The 26,811-nt window shown below is 44.9% G+C and overlaps 1 protein-coding gene across 5 annotated transcripts in view; it reads right to left on the bottom strand.

The window, feature by feature from the left end:
* Nucleotides 1-26,811, bottom strand: part of GALNT11 (polypeptide N-acetylgalactosaminyltransferase 11) — an 81,645-nt gene that overhangs the window by 4,096 nt on the left and 50,738 nt on the right. For 4 of the 5 annotated variants that reach the window (XM_039524520.1, XM_039524519.1, XM_039524521.1 and 1 more), the window contains 3 exons: nucleotides 26,425-26,577; nucleotides 23,216-23,434; nucleotides 19,789-19,893 (listed from right to left, as the gene is read on the bottom strand). In XM_039524520.1, the coding sequence (XP_039380454.1) occupies nucleotides 19,789-19,893; nucleotides 23,216-23,434; nucleotides 26,425-26,577 (477 nt within the window). Of the gene's footprint in view, nucleotides 1-19,788; nucleotides 19,894-23,215; nucleotides 23,435-26,424; nucleotides 26,578-26,811 lie in introns of those variants that run through there. The other variant, XR_005594066.1, reaches the window with a different exon arrangement.

Raw genomic sequence — 26,811 nt, 5'->3', positions numbered from 1 at the left:
TTATCACGTCTATTTTACAGCTGGGGACGTGCGGCAGAGAGAGACTAAATGATGTATATGAGGCCACACGCACTCTGCAGCAGCATAGGGAACCGAATCCCACGCTCCTTAGTCCCAGGCCATGGCATTAACCACAGGACCACCCTTTGTCCGGTGAGTTTCAGCGCCACTAACCGGTAGGTACAACCAGCTGTTAGAGCTTCAACTACTTTGCTTGTTTCACAAGGTACAGCGTGTAGGGATTTCCCCCGCTGTCACCCTTTTGCAGCCACGGTCGGAGGAGTAGCTCTTCACCCCTGGCCCAGCCCCACCCTGCATGGTGATATTTCAGTAGGGTTATCGTGGTCACGCTCATGCTCCTCTGGCTTCTGTGACTTTTACTAAAGCATGCAGCGTCCGTTCCCTTTGGTGCAGAACGGTCATGCTCTTCAGTCCACTACACAGGCCGGCCAGCACTGGCCACAGCCACTTAATCTTTTATATTCCAGCGCTAACATCAGTGGTGGCAGAGCCCATTCATGTGAGATGGAGCTTTCCTGCTTCCTCGCTGGGAATTGTTGGCGAGCGATTATGGAGCATGACTACTGCACTTTTCATTTGTTTGGCTGTTGGTTCTGCCCAGTGATTGGCCCAGTATTCTGAATCCACCATTCCTGGGAAGGCTAACTTAGTATGTGTGACAGCCCTACAGGCTTCAACGCAAGAAGGCTCCACGGAGCTCATCTAGTCTGAGCTCCTGTATAACAGAGCCGACAGCATGTTGCTGAATTAATTCCTGTTTGGTCTGATGCAAAGCTTTAGAAAATAGCCCAGCGGGATTCAAAATTTCTAAGTGATGGGTGTGATGCTGGCAGGCTAGATGCCAACACTTGCCCAGGCTGCAGGGATAAGCTAAGCCCTGACAAACTGAGAGCTGGAGACCAGACCCATATGTTAGTTGTGCACAAACTAGTATTAGTCTTATAAGAAAGTATTTAGACTCTATGATATGCATGTAAGTTGCTGCATGCATTACTCACATTTGCAATGGCTGTATGCCATGCTACAAGAAAATATGAAAGTTTTGCTTTATAAATGTTTGCTGTGAATTCAGGCATGGGAATCATACTGCCCCTCCTCCCACCCTCCAAATCCAGAAGGCCTATAAAAAATCAGATGGGCCATCAAGCAATATTTCAATGCAAAGTATTGGTTAATGGCCCTGTTGCACCTGGGATATGCTTTGTGCAAGGAAACTCATCCTGTAGACTAGGAAGCTGAATGAAGGAAAAGTTTCCTGTGGCTCTGTTTTCTTTCCATCTTTTTTGGCTGTTTGGAGTCTCTGGTTTTGTCAGAGTTCAAACTAAAGCCAGAGAGCCCCCAGGGCTGCCTCCTGGATCTGCCCTGAAAAACACTTTGACAGACAACTACAGCTCTGTCATTGTCAGGATTGAGATGGTAACTCGTTTGTATGTGTATGTTTGCTTGCTTTAACCTGCAAAGAACTCTTATGCCTTTTTCCTAATTACTAAACCTTTCACTAGTTTGCTACAGGATGGCTACAGGCCTTGGCTTTGGTGTAAGATCTAGGGTACCAATTGATCTGGGGCAAGTGACTGGAAGCAACCTGAATGTGGTGTGAGTTTGGTGTAAATGACCATTATCACTAAGTTGAGTTTGTCTGGGGGCCAAGAGGGACTGGTATAGTGATCCAGGAGTTCACGTTTGTTACTAGCCTGGTGAAATCAAATTAGAGACCACACACCAGTTTGTGGTGTCTGCCCTGAGGCAGACGCTTACAGTCATGAGCCTCTCTAGACCGCATGACATGTGGGACTATATGTCGTCATGTTCCCTCCACCAGCATGGTACAAAGATTTCCCATCAATACGCCATTATAGTTTGTTTTTTTTGAATTAGTGCTATTACAGCAGCACCTGGAGGTAATGATGTTCCTTTACCCAGTGTGCTAGGCACTGTACACGCCCATGGACACACAGAGAAAGGGAAGGCTCATTAAGGGACCTGTCAGTAATGGACAGCTGGTGCATGGAAAGATTACGGTATTTATGCAGCTGTTTCTTTAGGTGCCTACATTTACTCTGCACCTACATTTTTCACTGTTTTTAAATGGCTCCATGTAAGGACATTCAACTCCTGCAAATAGGGAGCTGTAGGGAATTGTCATGAAGGTGAGAACAAAGTGTTTTTTCAGTGTGGTTTTATATAGGAGAAACTAAAAAAATGGCCAGTGAAAATGCCTGAAGAGGCACAGCAGTAGAAAATTCTTTATTACAAAACTATCATTTTTATTTTACAAAGATGGGTTGTGATGGTGCTTTTAGGAGTGATCTTGCCTGGGTTCTATTCTATTAACCACTTATTGCTTGCACCTCAACGTAAAGTTTTGCTTTGTCATTAAACTCTTCATGGTGAGGGGCCCAGAATGGCCAAGCCTGATGTTCATGGAGCAGGTCTTAGTAGAGCCCTTTAGAAAAGCCAGATGCCCATCTAACTGATGGAAGGTCAGCAGTGATAAAAACTTAGAGCTACCTCTCTGATACAATTTTTAAAGAAGGAAAGGAAAGTAAACCAAGATCAGAAAAGAGCAAATACTAGAAATGCCAATGTTTCTACTAGGGCAGTTGATTAATTGCAGCTAACTCATGTGATTAACTAAAATTAATTACAATTAATCAGTTTTAATCTCACTGTTAAAGAATAGAATACCAATTGAAATTTATTAAATATTTTTGGATGTTTTTCTACACTTTAAATATATTGATTTCAACTACAACACAGAATATAAACTGAGCTATTTTTTCATCATTTTTACAGTGCAAATATTTGTAAACAAGAGTTTTTCAATTCACCTCCGACAAGTACTGTAGTGTGATCTCTTTATTGTGAAAGTGCTACTTACAAATGTAGATTTTTTTTTTGTTACATAACTGAACTCAAACAAAACAATGTAAAACTTTAGAGCCTAAAAGTCCACTCAGTCCTACTTCTTGTTCAGCCAGGCCCTAAGAGAAACAAGTTTGTTTACATTTACAGGAGATAATGCTCCCCTCTTCTTATTTACAATGTCACCTGAAAGTGAGAACAGGCGTTCACATGGCACTTTTGTAGCCAGCATTACAAGAAATTTACGTGCCAGATATGCTAAACATTTGTATGCCCTTTCATGCTTCGGCCTCCATTCCAGAGGACATGCTTCCATGCAGATGATGCTCGTTAAAAAAATAATGCATTAATTAGATTAGTGACTGAATGCCTTGTGAGAGAATTGTATGTCTCCTGCTGTGTTCTACCCACATTCTGTCATATATTTCATGTTATAGCAGTCTTGAATGATGACCCAGCACGTTGTTCGTTTTAAGAACACTTTCACTGCAGATCTGACAAAACACAAAGAAGGTACCTCTGTGAGATTTCTCAAGATAGCTACAGTACTTGAACCAAGGTTTAAGAATCTGAAGTGCCTTCCAAAATCTGAGAGGGACGAGGTGTGGAGCATGGTTTCAGAAGTCTTAAAAGAGCAACACTCCGAAGAGGAAACTACAGAACGCAAACCACCAAAGAAGAAAATCAACCCTCTACTGGTTGCATCTGACTCAGATGATGAAAATGGGTAAGAATGGATGGATGGCAGGAGAGAGATCACTTGATCATTGCCTGTTAGGTTCACTCCCTCAGGGGCACCTGGCATTGGCCACTGTCGGTAGACAGATACTGGGCTAGATGGTCCTTTGGTCTGACCCGGTACGGCCTTTCTTATGCTCTTAACATCCATCAATCCACACTGCTTTGGATCGTTATCAGGCAGAAGCTGTCATCAACATGGATGCATGTCCTCTGTATTGGTGGTTGAAGCATGAAAGGATATATGAATCTTTAGCACATACGGCATGTAAATATTTTGCAACGCTGGCTACAACAGTGCCATGCAAACACCTGTTCTCACTTTCAGGTGACATTGTAAACAAGAAGAGGGCAGCAGCATCTCCTGCACATGTAAACAAACTTGTTTGTCTGAGCGATTGGCTGAACAGGAAGTAGGACCAAGGGGACTTTTAGGCTCTAAAGTTTTACATTATTATGAAAGTTGAATTTACAAATGTAGAATTATGTACAAAACAAAACAAAGAGATTACACTACAGTATTTGTATTAGGTGAATTGAAAAACACTTGTTTTCTACAGTGCAAAAATTTGTAATCAAAAATATAAAATGAGCACTGTACTTTGTATTGTTTTGTAATTGAAATCAATATATTTTAAAATGTAGAAAATATCCAAAAATATTTAAATAAATGGTATTCTATTATTGTTTAACAGTGTGATTAATTGCTCAATTAATCAAGATTAATTTTTACTTGGGCAATTTAACACAGCTAATTTTTTTAATAATTTGACAGCCCCTAGTTTCTACTAGTGGTTAAACCTTTCACAGTTTGAATAGCAAAACATACTGGTGGCCAAGTTCATGGTCTTGATTCTGGTCTCAGTAACACTGGTATATATAAGGAGTAACTCCATTAATTCTCCTCTGTCAGTCACTTACATTAACTCTATTACTTTTAATGGACACCAGTGTGAATGAGTAATCATATCAAAACTAAACAGGCCCATTTGTGTTCTAAACTCTTAAAAGGGTTATTTCTTCTGAAACTGGTTTGATTTCACGCAGCTTGTAACACCACAATCACACACTGCCTTCGATGTAAGTCTCCTGTGACTCTGCATGAGTTTCACACTCTCCCAGTATAAAACATCAAATTCAGTGCACTAAAACCAGGCAAATTAAATGAATTCTGCCTTTATTTTTTCTGGCAAACTCTAAAATAGCCTCCTTGAATGTCATGTGACTCACGATATTCTCTCACGTGGATAGCATAATTAAGAGATCTGCAATTCACTGATTATCATTGACTATTTTAATATCGCAGAGATTTCCAGTGCGAGCTGCAGGTATTACATTAAAAATGTCCTAACTTTACAGGACCTGCTCTCTTTCTAACATTTCTAGCATAGACCCGCTCGTAAGAATGAAAGGAAGGAAAGATTAAAGATGAGGAGAGAATGGAAAGATAGCAACAGGGGCTGTATTATTATTAAACAGGGTGACAAAGGCCTGGTCTACACTAAGCGTTTAAACCGGTTTTAGGAGCGTAAAACCGATTTAACGCCACACCCGTCCACACTGAGAGGCCCTTTATATCGATATAAAGGGCTCTTTAAATCGATTTCTGTACTCCTCCCTAACGAGAGGAGTAGCGCTAGTATCGGAATTACCATATCGGATTAGGGTTAGTGTGGCCGCAGATCGACGGTATTGGCCTCCGGGTGGTATCCCACAGTGCACCACTGACCGCTCTGGACAGCAATCTGAACTCGGATGCAGTGGCCAGGTAGACAGGAAAAGCCCCGCGAACTTTTGAATATTTCCTGTTTGCCCAGCGTGGAGCTCCGATCAGCACGTGTGGCGATACAGTTAAAAATCAAAATAAAGAAAGAGCTCCAGCATGGACCATGCGGATGTGATTGCTGTAAGGGCAGGCAAATCTGTTCTATCAGCGCTCCGTTACAGAAGACGAAATTCAAAATCATTTTTAAAAAATCTCCAGACAGACGCCATAGCAGGGACTCAGCGCACTGCTGCGTGACAAGCGTAACGGAAAGCCAAAGAATCAAATGGACGCTCATGGACTGGAGGACTCAAGCTATCCCACAGTTCCTGCAGTCTCCGAAAAGCATTTGCATTCTTGGCTGAGCTCCAAATGCTTCTAGGGTCAAACACAGTGTCCGCGGTGGGTCAGGGCATAGCTCGGCAATTTACGCACCCCCCCACCCACCCCCAGAAGTGAAAGGGAAAACAATCCTCTCTTGACTCTTTTACATGTCACCCTATCTTTACTGAATGCTGCAGATAGACGCGATGCTGCAGCACTCAACACCAACATCCTTGCTCCCCCCCCGCCATGGGTGGCTGATGGTACAATATGGCTGATATCCATCGTCATCATCAGCCTATTGGCACATGGGGCAGTGCAAAAGGACTGGTAACCATGCCGACTAGCATCAGTTAGGTCGATCAAGGGCGCCTGCTCCTAATTTTTCCTGGTAGATGGTGCAGTATGGCTGGTAACCATCTTCATCATAGCAACAGGGGGCTGACCTCCATCAGCCCCCACCCTTCATGTGTAAAGAAAAGATTCAATTGCCCCTGGACTAGCAGCGGGATGCTGGGCTCCTCTTCTCCACACTGCTTAATGTCCTGTCTGGACTATCATAGCAGCTGGAGGCTGCCTTCCACTAATTTCTCACTAACAAGTCAGTGTGTCTTATTCCTGCATTCTTTATTACTTCATCACACAAGTGGGGGGACAATGCTACGGTAGCCCAGGAAGGCTGGGGGAAGAACGGAATCAACAGGTGGGGTTGTTGCAGGAGCACCCCCTGTGAATAGCATACAGCTCATAATTTCTGCAGGATCTGACACAGAGTAGCTGTGCTCTCTGGTTCTATGATACAGTGGTTCTCTAGTACACTTGCCCATATTCTAGGCAGGACTGATTCTATTTTTAGATACCAAAAAGGAGGGATTGACTCAGGGAGTCATTCCCAATTTTGACTTTTGCACCCCTAGCTGATCTCAGCCAGGGGCACTTATGACAGCAGCAAATGGTGCAGTGCAAAAGGACTGGTACCCATGATCATCTTATTACCAATTTATGGTATGGTAGATAGTACAGTATGGCTGGTAACCATCTCTGCTGTCATGCAAAAGCAAAAGCATGCTGCTGTGTAGCGCTGCTGAATCGCCTCTGTCAGCGGCATCTACTACACATACGGTGACAGTCACAAAAGGCAAAACAGGCTCCATGATTGCCATGCTATGGCATCTGCCAGGGCAATCCAGGGAAAAAAGGCACGAAATGCTTGTCTGCCATTGCTTCCCAGAGGAAAGAGTGACTGACGCCATTTACCCAGAACCACCCGCGACAATGATTTTTGCCCCATCAGGCACTGGGATCTCAACCTGGAAATTCCAAGGGGCAGGGGAGGCTGTGGGAACTATGGGATAGCTACGGAATAGCTACCCACAGTGCAATGCTCCAGAAATCGATGCTAGCCTCGGACTGTGGATGCACACCACCGATTTAATGTGTTTAGTGTGGCCGCACGCACTCGATTTTATACAATCTATTTTGCTAAACCAGTTTATGTAAATTCGGAATAATCCCGTAGTGTAGACGTACCCAAAGATGAAAAGAAGTCAAACACCAGAGAAAAGGGATAAAAGTTGAGAGGAGAAGCAGCAGAGATTTAAGCAAAAAATGAGAAGACAGGGTACTGGGAGATAAAAAGTAAGCTAAAAATGATTCATCCACTTTCACTAGCTAATGTTCAAGGCATTACTTCTCTAGAAAGATCCTATGCAAATCAGCTGAAATTCATTTCAATTAATAGTCTGTTTGGAAAAAAAATTAGAAACACAGTATGTTCTTCATTTTCAGATTAGAACAGCAATAATGATCTGCAGATTGGCAACCAACTGGGGATCAAATGATGCAACTGAAAAGCCCCTAATGTTGCTCTTATTGTATTAAGGTTTTGCACATAACCAGTAACTCTGAACATTAAAGTCTTCACGTTTAATATCATTAGATTAGTCTGTCTGTGAAGACTGGCTGTTACAGGTATCGTAGCTCATTGTTACAGCCTCACAGGGCTACTCATTAAAAGCTCACACTGAGAACCACTGCACAGGAAACAAATCTTCTACGGCCGCTAGTTTCTGGTAGGAGCTTGACAAGGCAGAGAGTTGGGAATTTTCTGTTCACATTCTTAAACGACCGTTTGGATGCATGCTCAAGCCAGGTGTCTATGCCAGGTCTATCCCTCCATTCTAACTTTCAGTGCACAGGGCACCTTTACCTTGTCTTCTCCTCACGTCGATGATTGCACTGTCCCTTCGCTTGAGAGAGCGAGCGCTGGAACATTTCTGTTTCTAAGAGTGGAGCTCCATCCCAGCTAGTGCTGGAGAAGAGGATGCTGTTTACAATATCTGTAATTGCTGCCCTCTAGAGAGATTACTTACATTACTACAGCACCTAGGAAACCCCCTCAAGGACCAGGACCCCATTGTGTGCTAGGTACTGTACAAACACAAAAAGGCACTCCTTGCCCCAGAGGGCTCACAATCTTAGCATTGGACAAGAGGCAACAGCTGAACCCAGGCAGACAGGCGAGTACAAGGAGCTGACTCAGCACACCAGTAGCCCAAGCTATATGCCAGGGGTCGGTAACCTTTCAGAAGTGCTGTGCCGAGTCTTCATTTATTCCCTCTAATTGAAGGTTTCGCGTGCCGGTAATACATTTTAACATTTTTAGAAGGTCTTTTTCCATAAGTCTATAATATATAACTAAACTATTATGTATGTATGTAAAGTAAATAAGGTTTTTAAAATGTTTAAGAAGCTTCATTTAAAATTAAATCAAAATGCAGAGCTCCCCGGACCGGTGGCCAGGACCCGGGCAGTGTGAGTGCCACTGAAAAACAGCTTGCGTGCCACCTTCGGTACATGTGCCATAGGTTGCCTACCCCTGCTATATGTTGTGATAACTACTCACTCACATGCTCCATTCTCCTCCATGCTGAGGGTATCCTATGTACCCATAATAAACGCAGGGAAATTAGCTGACTGTTTAGGATGAAATCAAAGAAAACAGTTGGACTGCAATTAAAGATTGCTCATATTGTCAAAGGTAATCTAGTCCTTGGCTGTGGTTAGGCAGAATTCCTCCCACCCCCTTGAACTTGTTTTTAATGGCTTGTCAGATTTGCTGAATGCTGTAGGACGGCTTTCTTTCTTCAGGGAAGTTCTTAGTGTCTCCCTTGCTGAGGACTCTTTGCAGCTGGTAAACCAGGGCCTGCTCAGGAAGAGAGACTGTAGAAAAGGACTAAGGTTCCATGTGGTTGCTAGCACCTTTAGTTAGGGTGAACATATTTCCCTCTGCTGAATACGGGACGCCTGGAAAAATTACTCGTATGCAAGCGAGTTCAACAATACAAGTTCAACAGCAATCAATCAGAACTATGCACTACAAACATTCAAATTAACACCAAGTTGACTGAGCCCCTGTTAAAAAGAAATACTGCGTAGTTGGATTTAATTTACCTTCTGATCTTTAAAGACTTTAGGGTTCACACAGGGACAGGACGGACACACACACTCACTCTCTCTCTCTCTCTCTTCCCCCCCCGCCTGGTGCTCTTCATGCCTGGCTGAGTCCCCAGGACGGACCCGCCTCTCCTGGTACCTGGGACCACGTCTTCCTAAGACAACACGTGGAGGGACAGCAGGCAGGGTCACATGTTCCCCCTCCCCAGATTTGTGCCAGGGTTCACACCAGAATGTGGCCAACAGCTGCCTTTCGATACTGTGCGGGAGGGAAGTGACGGGAGCTGCTTCCAGCCACAGGGGAGGAGGGGGCGAGAAAAGGATGACCTGGCCCGTGTCCTTGCAGAGCTCATCTCTTCCCCCACCACAGGGCTGAAAGCAGCTCCTGTGTCTCTTCCTGCACGCACAGTATCAAAAGGCAGCTAACACCTCCAGGCTGCTGCTGGCCACCGACATAACCCAGTCACCTCCAGTCCCCCAGCTACAGTGCGGGCAGGAAGGGGGTAAGCCCTAAGGATGCATTGTGCACCAGGGCCCAGGGAACCTGACTGAAGGGGCTTCAGTAAACCCAGCCAGAGAGGTAGCTCAGGAGGGGAGGGAACAGAGCAGCCCCATACTCCCTGGGGGTAGGACCCAGGGCAGGGGAAGAGGGTGCTGTGGAGCCTACAGGTTTGGGGTGCGAACAGGATGGCAATCACTTCCCAACCACCACCGCAGAGCTTAGCTGGGGGGCAGAGACATTCCCCTGTGCCAGTGCTGTGCGGGGCTTTGGCACATGCAGGGCTCAGCTCCTCCTGGCCAGCGCCTTGAGCCGGAGGGTCTTGGACTTTTCCGAGGCGCCGGCCCAGCCAAAGGCAGAGGGAGAAGGAAGGAGCCTGCCAGCCGGGCTGTTGGCGAGCTGAGCACTCCGACCAGGGGCTGGTTCTCCGCACAGCGCTGGGAGGTGATGGAGGTGCAGCAGGGGGTGAAAGGGCAAAGCAGGGAGAGGACAGCGAGAGGGGGAGTACATAACGGGCCAATGGGTAGGCAGCAGAGGCAACACGATGTGGCTGCCGCCTGGCGCATACCCACACTCATCAGCCACTGCAGCTCACAGCCAGTGCCAGTCAGAAACGGGGCAGGGCCCTGCTGGCTGAGAGCTAGTGTGCAGCGGGGGCTGCGCTGAGGGACCAGCAGGGGGTAGCAGCCAGCCACACAGGCTGCAGCTTTGCCCTGCCACCAGCTTTGCACACTAACCCACATCGTCTGTCACTGGACCCTACCCCGCCACTCACCACTAGTGGGCGGGCAGTTGGTGAGCAAGGATTTGGCCAGCAGCAGGACCGCCAGTACTGATGGGAGGGGAGGAGCAGAAAATACGGGACAATTTGCCCGTTTTTAAGAAAAAGTCAGGACACCTGCAGGAGGGCTTAAATTCAGGACTGTTCCTTTAAAAACGGGACATCTGGTCACCCTATCTATGAAGAGTCCACATCTCAGATCCATACAGGAGAGATGTTAGAACCACTGCACTATAGGATCTTCAATTTGGTGGAGAGATTAAATGTTGTGTTGGTTAAGGACTTTTGTTCGAAGTTGGCCGAGGGCCTGGCTGGCTTTACTAATTTTGGAGGAAATTTCCTTATCAAGGAAACTATCACTTGAGATGGTGCTGCCCAAATACTTGAACTGACCCACATTTTTCATCTGTGTGCCTTGGATGAAGATGGCTGGCATTGAGGCATTGGAATGAGGTGCTGGTTGGAACAAGACCTCTATTTCCAAGACGGATGGTGGGTCAAAGAGCTGGGATGCTTCAGAAAAATCTATCAAGGATGACCTGAAGGTCATCATGTATATGGACCATCATGGTGCAATCATCTGCAGAAAGTGCCTCGATGAGACGTCTCTCCAGCATCTTGGTCTGAACATTGAGTCTTTGAAGATCAAAGAGGGAACCCAGTCAGTACCAGATGTATAGCCCCTGATCCAAGTCCCTTGTACCATGGCTTAGGACACAGGCAAAAAACAAGTTGAACAGCACTGGAGCAAGTACGCAGCCTTGCTTCACTCCATTCGAGATTTTGAACGCATGAGAAAAGTCACCACTGGCAAGTACTTGCACTGTCATGTGGTCATGGAACAGACAGATGATTTGTATGACCCTTCTTAGGCAGCCAAGTTTATGCAGAATAGCCCATAGATGCTCCCTGTTGACCATATCAAAGCTTTGGTCAAATCGATGAAAACTGCTTACAGATCCATATTCTGCTCTAAACATTTTTCCTGGACCTGCCTTACAACAAAGATCAGGTCCATAGTACTACAAACTGGTCTGAAACCACACTACATTTCTGGCAGATTCTTCTCAGACATGTTTGCAATATGTTCCATAGAATGCAAGCTAGTATTTTCCCTCCTGCACAGAGGAAAGCAATGCCTCTCTAGTTTCTGCAGTCAGTTTTGCTGCCTTAGTTTTTTAACAGTAATACAATAATAGTATCTTTGAAGTCTTGTGGCATTTCTTCTTCCTCCCAAATGCTACTCAAGATGTCATGAGGCACCTCGATGGCCTTGGGGCCTGCTACTTTATACAGTTCTGCTGGAATACCATCCTTTCCGGAAGCTTTGCCAGAGTTCAGTTGTTTTATGGCTTTCATAACTTCCTCAACTGATGGAGGGACTCAAAATCCTCTTTGAGGGGTTTCTTGGGTATATGATCAAGGACATGCCGATTGACTGTGGATGGTCTATTGAGTAGACTATTGAAGCGTTCAGCCCATCTCTGTACAATTCCCTCTTGTCTTTGATGAGGGTTGTGCCATCTGCTGACATCAATGGGGCTGTGCCAGATTTAGATGGTCCGTAGACTGCTTTGAGAGACTGCCTTGTTCTGTAGGTACTTAAATCTACCTTTCTTTGAGGTGGAAGTGAGTTAATTCTGCCATTCAACAAATGCTTTATGCTTGCCACTTAGGAGTTTGAAAATGTCCTCATGGTTCTCAAACCAATCTTGGTGTACCCTTTTCCTTTGGCCCCAGCACTGATTTCGCTGTGTCAAAAATCACATTTGAACTGGTTCCATGTGTCGGCGGTAGTGTTGTGACACCAGGCAGGTAGGAAGCAGTGATTTCTATGTGATGTTGTATGCACCAATTCCATAGTCGGATGGCTTCTGTGCACAGGGAGGGAGATCGTGCTCCTCCCTGCCTGTTGATGTAAAACAGACATGCTATATTGTCCATCAGAACTCGGATAGACTTGTTCTTCATGGGGGGAAGTAAGTGAAGGCAAGCGTACCTGACGGCTCTGAGTTCTAGAAGATTGATGTGCAGCTGCATCTCTGCTAGGGAACAGCGATCTCGTACCTTGTGGTCACCTAGGTATGCTCCCCAACCTATCAGGGAAGTGTCCGTGGTAAGCATGAGTACAGAGGTGTGTGGATGGAAGGGAACACCCGTGCACAGGTTCTCTGGTTTTGTCCACCAATGTAGAGGGACCAATACGTTCAGTGGTGGAGTTAATGTGATGTAGAAACTGTGTCTGCTGGGTTTATAGTTGGAGTTGAGCCAACCCTGAAGGCATCTCGTGTGCAACCTGGCATATTTGACCACAAAGGTGGTGGCTGCCATGTGACCAAGAAGCTGAAGGCAGGTCCGTGCCTGTATTCTGGGGCGAACAGAGACTGTGTGTATGAGATGCATAATAGTGAGGAATCTGTTGTGTGGAAGTCAGGCTCTGCTTCAAATAGAGTCCAGGTCAGCTCCAATGAACTCTATCTGCTGTGTAAGTATTAGGGTGGATTTCTGGAAATTTATTTGCAGGCCTAGGCTGTGGAACAGGGAGATGGTAAAGTTGTCGCTTTTAACATCTCGTCGTAGGAGCTGGCTTTGATAAGGCAGTCGTCTAAGCAGACGAAAAGTATAATCCCGTGTTTGCGGGGGTGGACTACAACTACGGCTAGGGTCTTGGAGAACACCCGCGGTGCTGTGGCGAGACTGAATGGAAGTACCCTGTATTGAAAGTGGTCATGTCAGAGTGTGAATCGCAGAAAGCGTCTGTGTGCCAGATGAATGGATATATGGAAACAGGCGTCTTGTAGGTCGAGGGCTGTGAACCAGTCCCCTTGTTCCAGCACGGGTATTACTGTGCCCAATGTGACCATCTTGCATTTTTGTATAAGTACAAACTTGTTCAGTCGGCGTAGGTCTAATATAGGTCTCTACCCCCCGCCTTTCTTTTGGGTTAGAAAGTAGTGGGAGTAGAACCCTTTTCCCGGATCTTGTGTTGGCACATGTTCGACTGCACCTAGGTGGAGAAGATGCTCGTGAGAGGGGTCCCTGAAGAGGGACGGGGAAGGGGAAAGGGTGGGCAGGGAAGATAAGAAAGGGATGGAGTAACCTGACTGAACTATTTCCAGGACCCAGCGGTCCTGCGTGATCCGTTGCCAGACATGGTGGAAAGCCTGGAGGTGGTAGCGAAATGGGCAAATGGGCGGCGGAGTCAAGGGGTGGTCGCACAGACCCCTGACCAGCACTTCAAAATTGTTCTGAGTGCTCCGTGTCAAGGAGCGGAGAGTCAGGCTCAGGGACCACAGAGATATCCTGCTGATGCAGGAATTGTTGCTGCTCCCTAGGCTGGTGTGCTTCAGAGCGAGAAGTGTGAGCGGCAGCCCAGAATGATTTTAGTTTCACTTTTGTAGTAGCCATGAGATGTTTGTGAGAGCCCTGCAGGGGGTCCGAATCTGCTCCGGGAGTGGCAGGCAGATAGCCAATGGCACCGTGGTAGAACACGTTGCAGGCACCGGGTCCATTGTCAGTGCCGGCAGGACTGGTGCCGAGGAGAGCTTCCCGCTGCAGGAAGTCGGGTCCCTGCTTTTGCGCCCCGCATGAGTTGCTGCTGAAGTGCTGGGGTGGTCAGAGTTGCCTGTTCTCAGCACTGACAGCACCACGGGTAAAGACCTTGCAGGAGATCCTTTACCCTTTTAAGTGTCTCTGACTGGAGTCATTAGGGCTTCCTGCCTCTTCGCGTGAGAGGGTGAAGCCGGGCTCCCGGTCGGTTCTGACTTGGTAGGGGAACATGAGGGAGAGGGTTTACTACCCTTCTCTGTAGGCAGCTGCAGAGCTTTCTCCATGAGAAGCATTTTTAGCCGCAAGTCTCTGTCACGGCGAGCTCTAGTTTTTAAGTTGGTGCAGTGGAGACACTTCACACAGACATGTGTCTCACCAAGGCATTTAACGCAGAGTGAGTGCCCCACAGACTCCTTGCAGGAGCCACATTTCTTAAAGCCTGGCGACCCCGGCATCAGGAAAGTATGAGCGGCCGGGGATGTCTCAACAAGAGACTAACTTGAGGGGATATTTTTGTTTTTTTTTGGGGGGGGGGGGAACTAACAAACTATGCTAAAGGAAAGGGAGAACTGGCTAGCTAAATATTTCTATTTTTCTCTACTTATTTCCTGCAGTAATCAGGGAAGAGGTGAGCCCTGCCCCAAGTTCCGTCTTCAGCCGAGGACGGTTGAGAAGGAACTGAGGGGGGTGCGGGACGCGCAGGCTCAGGGAGACTCTAACGATGCTGCGAGACAGCAGCTTGGCACGTGCGTCCCGACCAGGCGCTGCTACCGAAGATCTCCAATCAATGGCACCAGGACTCACCTGGAGTGGAGCACCCACAGGGACAGCACTCAAAGAACACCTACTCCCTATGGAGCATGACATGTTCCTCCAACAAAGGCACTACCTCTCCCTAGTATCCCCCATACACCCCACTTTAACCATTAGACACTATGCAAAACACCTGCTTTCTCTCTCCCCATTTTCTCCTTTGAAATACAGAATGAGCCTTGATAGCACAGGGTTAAGTTTTTTGTTGTTTTTTTTAAATAAGGCAGAGACTTCTGAGTACAGTAATTCTTTCTGACTGACTGCCCCAGTGGAGTTTATTTGTGGGTCAGTATCAGCTATCTAAATACACCTTATCTTGTAAAAACTAATTTGACAGTTGGAAACTGCAAATATATTCTGTTTGAGACCTGTGATCTTATATAATTAGGGGATTTTTGTTTGGTGGTTTTTTACCTTTAAGTTATCAATTTCTAATCTGTCCCTGGATAAAGCAGGAGCCGCTTTGGTAACGTACTCACTTGGCTTCTCATATGATGCAGTCAGCTCTGAAGAGTGCCACCACTTCTGATACACGCAGCACGACAGCATAACAATAACAGGGAGAGTACGAGGAGCTCAGATCCCCTCGTCTGGCTGGAGGAAACACTGGTACCCCAAGGCTTCCCATCATCTGTGGCTAGCTAAGTGAGGACTCACAAAGCATTTTAATCTGAAGTGACAACAGCAGATACATGCATAGGGAGCCCCCAAAGCTCTCCACCTTCCCACCAATAAGTAGAATGGCACCAGCACCTGATGGCAGAAGAAGAGCTCAGACTCCTCCATCAGCCTCACCTACAGCATGGTCTGTTCCTTCACCACACTTCCCCTCTTGGGGGTAAAGAGAGACCTCCACCAGCAGCTCTTTCTCCCCTCTGGGAAAAAGGCATTGAATAGCAGTAATGTTTTATGTAAATTCACCCTTTTGAAAGGCTCCCGTCTTCTCAAATGCCTGAAATTACAGCTGCTTTTTCAAAATTTGAGACTAAACTCCAGAGCTTCATTTTTTTCCCCTTCCTATCCATGAGAATCTCCATCCTAATCCAACCTAAGTGATGGAATTTATAGGAATGGGAAGCAGCAGGGATATGCATTACACAGTTCTGCATAAATGCACTTCCTTGACTGGCTACAGGTTGCCTGAGAGCATGTACTCCTTACCAGCGTGCTATTTTCTTTCCCTTACTGCATCCCATCACTACAGGATGATGCAACACTACATCAGCATGTCACATCAAGCCCTGTGAAATTGGGGAACTTCCCTCTCATTTCGGATTGCGCAAACTACTGGACATCAATGCTCAAACTATTTTCTACCATTCTCTGATGCTGATTATCAGAGAGAAAACTTAACTTAATGGTTAACAGTGTTGCCAACTCTGTTGACTTTATCAGTAGCCTCACTATATTTGTTATTTTTCTTAAAGCCTCAGTTCCTAGAATCAGAGAATAAAGTGATCATTTCATCCCCCTGCCTCTTTTTTTTTTCTCGGGGGGGAGGGGGAATAAATTAGTAGCCCTCATGGTTGCAGCGAAAAAACTTAAAAACAAAATGCTGTGACAGACCCTGACCAGTTGGGTGCAGTAGCCTGGTAAAAGGAAAACACACTGGATGAATAGTTTTCTGTTTCTTGAGTGACCAGAATAGGGGCTACCCCAGGGCAGTCAGGAAGGTGCTAGAAGCAATTAAGTCAGGCAGACTCCATAAGACACCTGGAACCAATTAAGAACTGATTAGAAGCCATCAAGGGAAACAGGCTAATCAGATCACCTGAAGCCCATTTAGAACCCGCTGGTACTAGTTTAATAGGAAGCCCCTTCAGAGAGGCCGGCTGGTAGGAGCTGGCAGTAAGAAGGCGTGTTGTGGGAAGACGGGGAGAAAGAAGGTGGGCAGTAAAAGAGCCAGGAGAACAAGCGTGGTCCGGTACCACGGAAGGGCCGTTTGGGGAAGTAGCCCAGGGAAGGGCTATAGCTCCGGTAGTATAGGAAAACTACCTGTTGCCTGAGAAGGGTAAAATGGGAAAGTTACAATTACTAGTGATTGAATTTCTTAACCACTGCCTCTTTCTTTCTGAATAGCATAAGATTATTTAAGGTGAAGGGGTGTAAATAGGCCTTATATTATGGGGGGAGGTAACTGTCTCCCCTCCTCCCCCGTGTGGAATTCTAGCAGCTCAATGTTAAGATCATAAGAGGGAGACAGTGACCAAAGTGTACAGATACCGTATTTATTATTCCTGATCAACATCCACATAAAGGTCATGTTTTTCAAATCTTTCACTTCAGATTATGTAATTTAAAAATGCAGCTTCCCAGTTTATCAGCTCAGATAACCGTATAGTTATGTATCAGAGGGTTAGCTGTGTTAGTCTGGATCTGTAAAAGCAGCAAAGAGTCTTGTGGCACCTTATAGACTAACAGACGTTTGGGAGCATGAGCTTTCGTGGGTGAATACCCACTTCATCGGATGCAAGTAGTGGAAATTTCCAGAGGCAGGTATATATAAGCAAGCAAGAAGCAGGCTAGAGATAACGAGGTTAGTTCAATCAGGGAGGATGAGGCCCTGTTCTAGCAGTTGAGGTGTGAACACCAAGAGAGGAGAAACTGGTTTTGTAGTTGGCAAGCCATTCAGAGTCTTTGTTTAATCCTGAGCTGATGGTGTCAAATTTGCAGATGAACTGAAGCTCAGCAGTTTCTCTTTGAAGCCTGGTCCCGAAGTTTTTTTGCTGCAGGATGGCCACCTTAAGATCTGCTATTGTGTGGCCGGGGAGGTATAGTTATGTGTAAACTGATTCAGCACTGCATTTGCACAGACAATTAGTAAGACAGCTAGCTTTTTATAAGATATAAAATAAATCGCAGAGGAAAATCTTGACTCCAAAACCATAATAAAACAAAAGCATTTTTTTGCTACTGATGCTAATAGCTTCTCCCTAAGGAACTCACACTTGCTTTGTTAAAACGACTTGATGAAATACAAGAGTTACTGAGAAAAAAAGAAAAAAAGTTACTTACCTGTCACTCTTGTTCTCTGAAGATACAAGCTGCAGTAGATCACTCCTCAGAGCTCTGGCATCTCCCCACAAGTCTCACAGGACTAGCAGGGATCCAAGCTCTAAAGCAGGGGTGGGCAAACTATGGCCCATGGGATTGCCACCCCGTGGCACTGGGGGATCCATGCCACTCCCAGAAGTGGCTGGAACCACATCTCTGCATTCCCTGGGCGGCCAGAGGGCTCCATGCACTGCCCTCACCTGCAGGCATCGCCCCCCACAGCTCCTATTGGAATGGGGAACTGCAGCCAATGGGAGCTTCGGGGGAGATACCCACAGGTGAGGGAAGCGCCGTGAGCCCTCAGCTCTCCCCTCCCCCAGGGGCTGGAGGGACATGGTGCCGGCCGCTTCCAGCAGCCCGCCTGCCTTAGTCCCGCTGCCACCCCAGAGCCGCTCCAGGTAAGAGGCGCTGGGCCAGAGGCCGCAACCCGAACCCCTCCTGCACCCAAACCGCTTCCCTGAGCCCCCTGCCCTGAGCCCCCTTGTACACCCCGCATCCCCCCTGCCCTGAGCCCCCTGCTGCACTCTGCGCCCCCTCCTGCACCCGAACACCCTGCCCTGAGCCCCATCCCGCACTCCACACTCCCTCCCACACCCGAACTCCCTGCCCCAGCTCTACAGTCATGGCCCTGCATGCAATTTCCCCACCTAGATGTGGCCCTCAGGCCAAAAAGTTTGCCCACCCCTGCTCTAAAGCCACTGGTTCCGGTAGGTGGCATCGTGCACTGCTTCCACAGTGAACCCACCAGGCTCCTTAAGTGTCTTAAGGCATCAGTACTTTCCTAAACTAACGTATAAATAATAGCACCAAGTTTTCCAAACTGACTGGTGATTGCAGGTGCCTTAATTTTGCGGTGACCATTTGAAACCTTAAAGGAGCCTGATTTTCAGAAAACTAGAGTTACCAGACCCCCAAGTCACAATGTGCTAATGCTGTCATACAACGAGAAACCCAGAAAATGCAATACTTGTCTTAATTAAAAACAAACTGAACAGAGGCAGAGTGCAAGGAGGACAGTGGACAAAGAAGCAGCACATACATATCGTGAATCCCCAGAACTAGTTAACAACTGATTGTCTGTAGCAGCTCTTAGGGCTTGTTTTCACTATGGGGGTAAGTCGACCTAAGTTACAATACTAGTCACGTAGATGACGCAGTTTAGGTTGACTTACCCCGGTGTCTTCACTGCACTGCGTTGATGGGAGGCGCTCTCCGGTTGACTTCCCTTACTCTTCTACCAGGGTCAACCAGAGAGCACTCTGCCGTCAATTTAGCGGGTCTTCACTAGACCTGCTAAATCAATCCCTGCTACATCAATTGCAGCAGCAGCGTGGATAGTGAAGACCAGCCCTTAGAGTCAAAGGAATGTCAGCCTTTCCACGAGGGGTAACCAAAGTGGAGCCCATGAGCCATATGCAGTTCACAGTAATACCAACCCACAAAGACAACAGCTCTCGGCATCCGATGCTCCATGTTGACCAGAGCAGGCTGCTCCGCATAAGACTAGGGCCTGGTCTACACTAGAAAAATCAGGTCACTTTAATTACGTTGGTCAGGAGTGTGAAAAATCCACACCCTTGAGTGACGTTAAGCCAACCCCAGTCCCTGTGTAGACAGCAGTAGATCGATGGAGATATCTTCCGTCCATCTAGCTCACCGCCTCTCAGGTGTCTACTATAAAGCAGCTGTGCCACTATAAAGTTTTAAGTGTAGACACACACATGAGTGTGGTATGATGGGATTTGCAATCTACACGGTCAGCACTTGCACACTGAAGAAAAAGGTACTTTGCAGCTGGCTCCTTTTCATTAAAATTAGGTGCTGCATTAGGCTCCTTCTCAACAGCACAGCATGCTGGCAATTTGGAAAGTCTGGAAAATCCTTACTTGAATTAATGGCAGCAAGCCAACATCGATCACCTACCTGGTTTTGATCATTGTAGTCACACTCCCTAACCATGACTAGTCCTCCTTTCTGACTTGGGTGACCCTGGGCAACCAGACATTTGTTGGTTTGAAGGTGATAAAGCTGTGAAAGGAAATGATGATGCTTAATTTATACCATCATTAAAAGGCAGTAGCAGAAGGAACATTTGGCAAGTCTTCTAATAATCCGTATTTCCTAAAACTCCTCATATGCTCACAAAGAAACACCTTCTTCCCTTTTCACATATAGGACATTCTGCTTTTTAAATTAATATTTTAGTATAAATATACTTAAACACTTTAATTTTATTTTCAAGATCTGACAAGTTCCCCCCCTGCGATTTGGAAGTAGTGTGCACAAATGACAGAATTTTGCCTGTTGTGTTTGTGTAACTCAGTTATTCCCCACCAACTCCATCCTTTCTCTGAACAGCAGAGGTCACAGACATACTTTCACTCCGGATATTTAATGGGTTTTCTTTCTAGCATTCACAGCAATTACAAAAACATCAAAATGCTTTTGCCTCCAGCCCCCACCACCTTCCCTGCTGGATTCACTTAATGCAAGTGACTTTGTGCCACCTGATTTCCAAAAACTTCAGGAATTGAAAATCTACCTGGTCTTAACTACGTTAACTTAATTAGACCAATGGTGGGGTTTCAATTTAGAGTGTAAAACTTCCCATGTCTTTCAGTTGAGCTCCCAGCCCAGTTTCGATGCATTGACTATAACCTGAAGTAGAATAACCTGGAATTTGGGGGTTTTGACCAGACTGGGATCAAACACTCAATATGTGGCTGCATATTGAAGAAAGCCTACTACTGTGATGAATTATGAAGCTCCTAGTAGCTGCTCAGCTGCTCTCCTGGTTTTACAAGAGTGCCCTCCTACCCAACCCTGAATTCTGCTGATGGTCATTTGGTCAGCGGTCCCTGAAGTAGCTCAGCATGCTCAAAGGCTTTTATTATGGTTATCTGGCTTCAGTATGATCAACGACAGAAAAAAAAGCTGATCTCCATTTTGGAGCTGAATGTAGACGAGCTTTCACAGCCTTGGACTAGTGAGCCATCCTGAAAAATGAGCCAATTTTGCCTTGGATAAATGCATGCAGTTACTTCGGCTTTTGTCTTATTACTAGACTATTTCTGAAGAAAAAAAAATCAATATTTATTATTCTTTAGATTTATAAAACCAAAAGGCATTGCTATGAACACTCTAGACAATGCTAACAGATACATAAATCCAGAAAGAAATAGCTACTCTGTAGCATGACACTAAATAATCAGGCAGCACAACAACAAACTAAATTCCATTTTTCTCTGAGCATCACCCCCAGCAATATTTGCTTCTTCAGATGCCCTAAGATGCTATGCCCTGCAGCATAAATAACTGCTACCACTTTGCTGATTTGCACTACACATCTAAATCAAATAGATTACATCCCTTAGAATCCTCTCAATCAAGGACTTTAGGGAAGATCAAATTTTGAATGTTAATCACTCACCAGTAGCTCCTTAAATTATGTAACTTACGTGGTTTTAAAATGATGCGTGTGTGTCATCAGTCATGGACCACTAGTATTTGACCATTTTTATGATACTTCCCCAGTTGGCTAACAAGCACTGCTCCTTTCCAAATTAGTTTTTATATTATAAAGGTGGCATTTGGAGTAATTTATTCTGAATCCTTAGGAGTCTGGCACACTGGTGATATTGGCTGACCATTCTGTTCCCCGGGCCTCTTGAATCAGTTTATATCATGAATTAGAGCCAAAGCTGACTAGCCACCCACACAATATTGAGCACACTTATCAAACCCCGAAGACTCAAGCTGCAGGACTTTACTTAGATTTGGCAGTACACTGCCCTGTTTATTCAAAGGACATAGAAGGCTACCCTCTAAACTGAAGGGAAGGAGATCCTTGGCTACAGAGAAGGTCCCTCACTTCATTTTGAGATGTTCAAAAGCCTTGAATAACCTCATCCAAAACCAACAGTATTCCTTCAGCTAAGCCTTCATCTGGGAGTAACCAAAAAGCCATTATCATCCTCCAAAGGTAAAAAGAGCGACAAGAAAAGTGCCTAAGGCAGGTTGGTACATCTGCTGTATTTAGAACAAGCCAGACATTTCATTTTAAAACATACAGTGGTCCAACCAGGTACTGAACTGAATATGAAAATATTCTATAACTGCTTCACTGCTGGACTCAGCTGTAGCTCCTTCTACAGTGAAATCCTAGTGATTTCAAAGGGACTCTGCATGAGCACAGGTGTTCACTTGATGATCACCTGCTCTGTTCATTCCCTCTGAAGCACATGGCACCAGCCACTGTCAGAAGACAAGATACTGGGCTAGATGGACCATTGGTCTGACCCAGTATGTCCAATCTTGTGTTCAGCATGCAACAGCCTGCAGGATTGGGGCCCTACACTGTAACAGCTGCATCCATTTTTTAAAGTTTACTGTTAAATATTGCAGACTATGCTACGTTGTCCTGTTTTGGGGTGGGGTGGGGGGCATGTTTATATATTAACCAAATTACTTATTAAATTGGTTTATGATCATCAATGGGAGGTTCCCACTTGTCCATACCTAAAATAAGAATTACTTGAGTCTCCTCCAGCTCTCTTGCACACAGAAAGATTGACAGATGTTCTATGGAATCTGGAGTCATTCCTGCTTTTTTGGAAAGTTTAAAAAAACTGTACTGGGCCAAATTCAGCACTGGCGAAAGCAGGTGCAACTCCAGTGATTCTTGCATACAAATCCATAAACCAAGGTCTACTTAGTAAGAGATGGATATGCACCATTTTAGAAGTCTATCACCATATCCTTCTTGGTGGTGTTTATTGCTAGGTTGCCACTAATACTTCAAATACTTTCACTGAACATCTGAGAGTAAGATTTCTCACTTGGCCTCACCTTATGGGTAAAGGGCAAGAGGCATTTTCAGTCAGATGTGACTTTCCATCTTTGCAAAAAAACTGTTGAATAAAAGTATTGACTGAGGAAAGCTAATTACATTGTACATCCATGATAAACAAAGAGTGTGAAAGTCTCGGGGTAGGTTCTTCTCAACCCAAATCTACTCTCAGAACCAATGGTCAGTCATGAAAGTGTCCTACATAGACTTTAAAGCTGAAAAGCCTCAACAAAGGGAAAGACATTGCTTCAGTACGGTACCATCTGTAAAGAACCTGGCTTACATAAGGGGGCCTTTTCCAATTTACCTCTGGATAAATATACAAAATTTGTCATTTTCAAGACAAAACTAACTTTTATTACAGCATACACCAAATCACCTACTGTGAAAACAATTTACTGTACTTACTTCTATGTGCACCATCACAATAAGTTTCAAAACTACCTAAAAAGAGCAGGGGGAAATCGAAGGATTTTCTAAAGAAGTTGAACAGTGTCTTACCCTTCCACGCCGCAGTATTTTAGGTCGTTTTTGCCCTCTGTTAATAAAAACTGGTTGCTGAGCTTTGGCATTGGGCCCAGATATTTGCATCTCTGGGTAGATATTATCTAAATACCATTTAAATGACTTGCAGTTCATTTTTTTCCTCAACTCCACACGGTCAGTAATGTTTCCATAATTCCTGGCCCTTAGTTCAGGTCTTAGAGCAAAATACTGTTCCTAGATAGAAAAGAAATAGGAGAAAATATCCAATCAGAACTATTTACATTATTTCTAGTACCAATTTTAAACAGTGATTAATCCAATGCATTAAACTACATACCTGTTCCATTTAACCACTGACGTAAAGTATTAGTTCTCTGAAAATTGGAATTAGAATCATAGAACACCAGGGTTGGAAGAAACCTCAAGAGGTCATCTAGTCCAACCCCCTGCTCAAAGCAGGACCAACACCAACTAAATCATCCCAGCTAGGGCTTTGTCAAGCTTAAAAACTTCTAAGGATGGAGATTCCACCACCTCCCTACGTAACCCATTCCAGTGCTTCACCACCCTCCTAGTGAAATAGGTTTTCCTAATATACAACCTAGACCTCCTCCACTGCAACTTGAGACCATTGCTTCTTGTTCTGTCACCACTGAGAACAGCCGAACTCCATCCTCTTTGGAACCCCCCTTCAGGTAGTTGAAGGCTGCTATCAAATCTCCCCTCACTCTTCTCTTCTGCAGACTAAATAACCCCAGTTCCCTCAGCCTCTCCTCGTAAGTCATGTGCCACAGCCCCCTGATCATTTTTGTTGCCCTCCACTGGACTCTCTCCAATTTGTCCACATCCTTTCTGTAGTGGGGGGGCCCAAAACTGGACACAATACTCCAGATGTGATCTCACCAGTGCCGAATAAAGGGGAATAATCACTTTCCTCGACATGCTGGCAATGTTCCTATTAATGCAGCCCAATATGCCGTTAGCCTTCTTGGCAACAAAGGCACACTGCTGACTCATATCCAGCTTCTCATCCACTATCTTAAGTGCAGGACTCTGCATTCGTCCTTGCTGAATCTCATCAAATTTCTTTTGGCCCAATCCTCCAATTTGTCTAGGTCATTCTGGACCCTAGTACTACCCTCCAGCATATCTACCTCTCCCCCTAGCTTAACTTGCTGAGGGTGCGATCCATCCCATCATCCAAATCATTAATGAAGATGTTGAAAAAACTGGCCCCAGGACAGACCTCTGAGGCACTTCGCTTGATACCAGCTGCCAACTAGACATCAAGCCGTTGAGCACTACCCACTGAGCCCAACGACCTAGCCAGTTTTCTATCCACCGTATAGTCCATTCATCCAGCCCATACTTTTTTAACTTGCTGGCAAGAATACTGTGGGAGACCATATCAAAACTTTACTAAAGTCAAGGTATATCACGTCCACCACTTTCCCATAGCCACAGATCCAGTTATCTCATCACAGAAGGCAATCAGGTTGGTCAGGCATGACTTGTTCTTGGTGAATCCATGTTAAGTGTTCCTGATCACCTTCCTCTCCTTTAAGTCCTTCAAAATTCCATAATGTCATTTTAGAGTCAATGTTTATTGTGCCTCTATGATCTCCATAACAAATGTGTTTGGTTTACAAGTCAAAAAATGATTTATTGTCTAACTGCCAGACATGCAAATTTAGGGCTTGTTCTTGCATATGAATGATGTTATTCATGTGGTGAGTCTCACTGACTTCAACAGGACTACTCATGTGACTGGAGATATTCACATCCACATGCATTTACAGGGCCAGGCTTTTAATCTGGGCTCTTGGAATTAAGATGGGTTCTGTCCTTATCCTGCCTCATCCCTAGTAATAAAGATTCAGAGGCTAAATTATGCCCTCAGTTATACCTGTGCAACCCCAACAGAGGTGCAATGAGAGCTAATGAGATTACACAATATTAGGGATAATATGGCCTGCAGAATCGTTATTACTGGTGATGTATGAAAAGGAAAATTCCCATGTTGATTCTCACATCCTAGACTGAGTTTTCAGGTAAAAACAGAAAAGACACTGTCTGTAGACTAGGCTAATTTCATATGCATTCTTTAGGATACAATAAGCATGGAACCCTGACACTTCGCTGGGTAAATCTGCACTTTAAATGATGTCTGGAATGACAGTCTAGTGATATTTTTAATCTTCTGGTCTTCTGTCCGACACTAATTAAGACTATATATCCATCATTACTGAGATACTTGTTAATTATGAAGATGCCTGCAAAGTTAATATCACTGAAATTTCTGCAGCAGGTACAAAGAAGCTGTAAGAGCAAGGCTAATACAATCTAGCACAAGGCATATCATGTATATAGTGAAATGGAATCCAGGGCAATTGTACACTGTCATAGGAATAAATTAGGTTAGACTTTTCTGTATCAAATATATAATTCTGTATATTATTGTATCTGTTCCTTTTTTCAATAAAAGTATTAATGAAGTGGGATATTCAGTGTAGTCATCATCGTATCCTTGAAAGTGTAACTATGATATTTTGCTTTTTTTGTATTGCATATTTGTATCTCATATTGCATAAATACATAATTTACAACTCCTCATGAATGTAAAAATTAAAATGCAATTTTTACTATTTCCCTTTTTCTGCTCTATCATATAGTAATTTTAATTATTTACTAAATGCTGCTGTTGAACTCTTTGCTGAACAAAACAGAGGAAAACAGACCATCTACACTAATCTTTCTACGTCTCTCTTCTATATCATTCATCCCACTACAGCTTCAGTCAATATCATTATCTTGGCACTTTTATTATATGTATAAGCATGGAAATATCTTCAGACATGCCTTCCATCCCTAAATCTGCTGTAACAAAAGACCCTAGCAGGTTTCAGAGAACAATCTGGAAAACTCCATAGCTGATACAAGAAAAAAAGGCACAGAACTGAGGTAGAGTACTCATACAATCAGAAGGTGAAGTCCTTTTTGGACAGGAAGTGGGATTGGCTGATGCCTCTAGTCCCTAATGCTGACCTCAGAGGCCAAAAAGACATATAGAATTTAGGAATTTCTGAGTATCTCACACTAGGAAGCCGAATCACGAGTGAGAATCATGCACAGATGGTATCTCATTAGACAATGGAAGGTATGTGTTATCATAAACAGGAACAATTCAATTAACACTTTTTCAAACTCTGTAATTTTTGTCTTACCTTATATTCATCCATCCACACGTGTGCCAGGCGCAGAGAGTTATGTGCCATGGTATCCTTCCCCCCCGGCGAGCCATAGGGGCGCCTTTTACGGAATATGTGTCCTACCCTGGAGCAAGGGATGATCAGAAGTCTACCTCCACACATCCAGATCTGTCCACAAGAAAGCAGAAGACACCTCACTATAGAGTAAAAAAAAAGTTCAATACTTTTTTTTTTTTATAAGGGAATAATTATGGTAGGATTGTGTATGCTCAGTACTCAGTTTTTAAAGGCTCATCTCTCCATCAAATCAAAACCAAGTTCCTATGGGTGGAAAGAGGCAAGGCTTTACTCTTTGAAAAAGGCAATTTTCATATCAATTTGCCTATATCACCTCCCTGCCAC

The sequence above is a fragment of the Mauremys reevesii genome, linkage group 2, assembly GCF_016161935.1.
Source record: "Mauremys reevesii isolate NIE-2019 linkage group 2, ASM1616193v1, whole genome shotgun sequence".
Classification (NCBI taxonomy): Eukaryota; Metazoa; Chordata; order Testudines; family Geoemydidae; genus Mauremys; species Mauremys reevesii.
The sequence above is the reverse complement of the archived record's forward strand: the minus strand, read 5'-3'. Positions and strand labels throughout refer to the sequence as shown.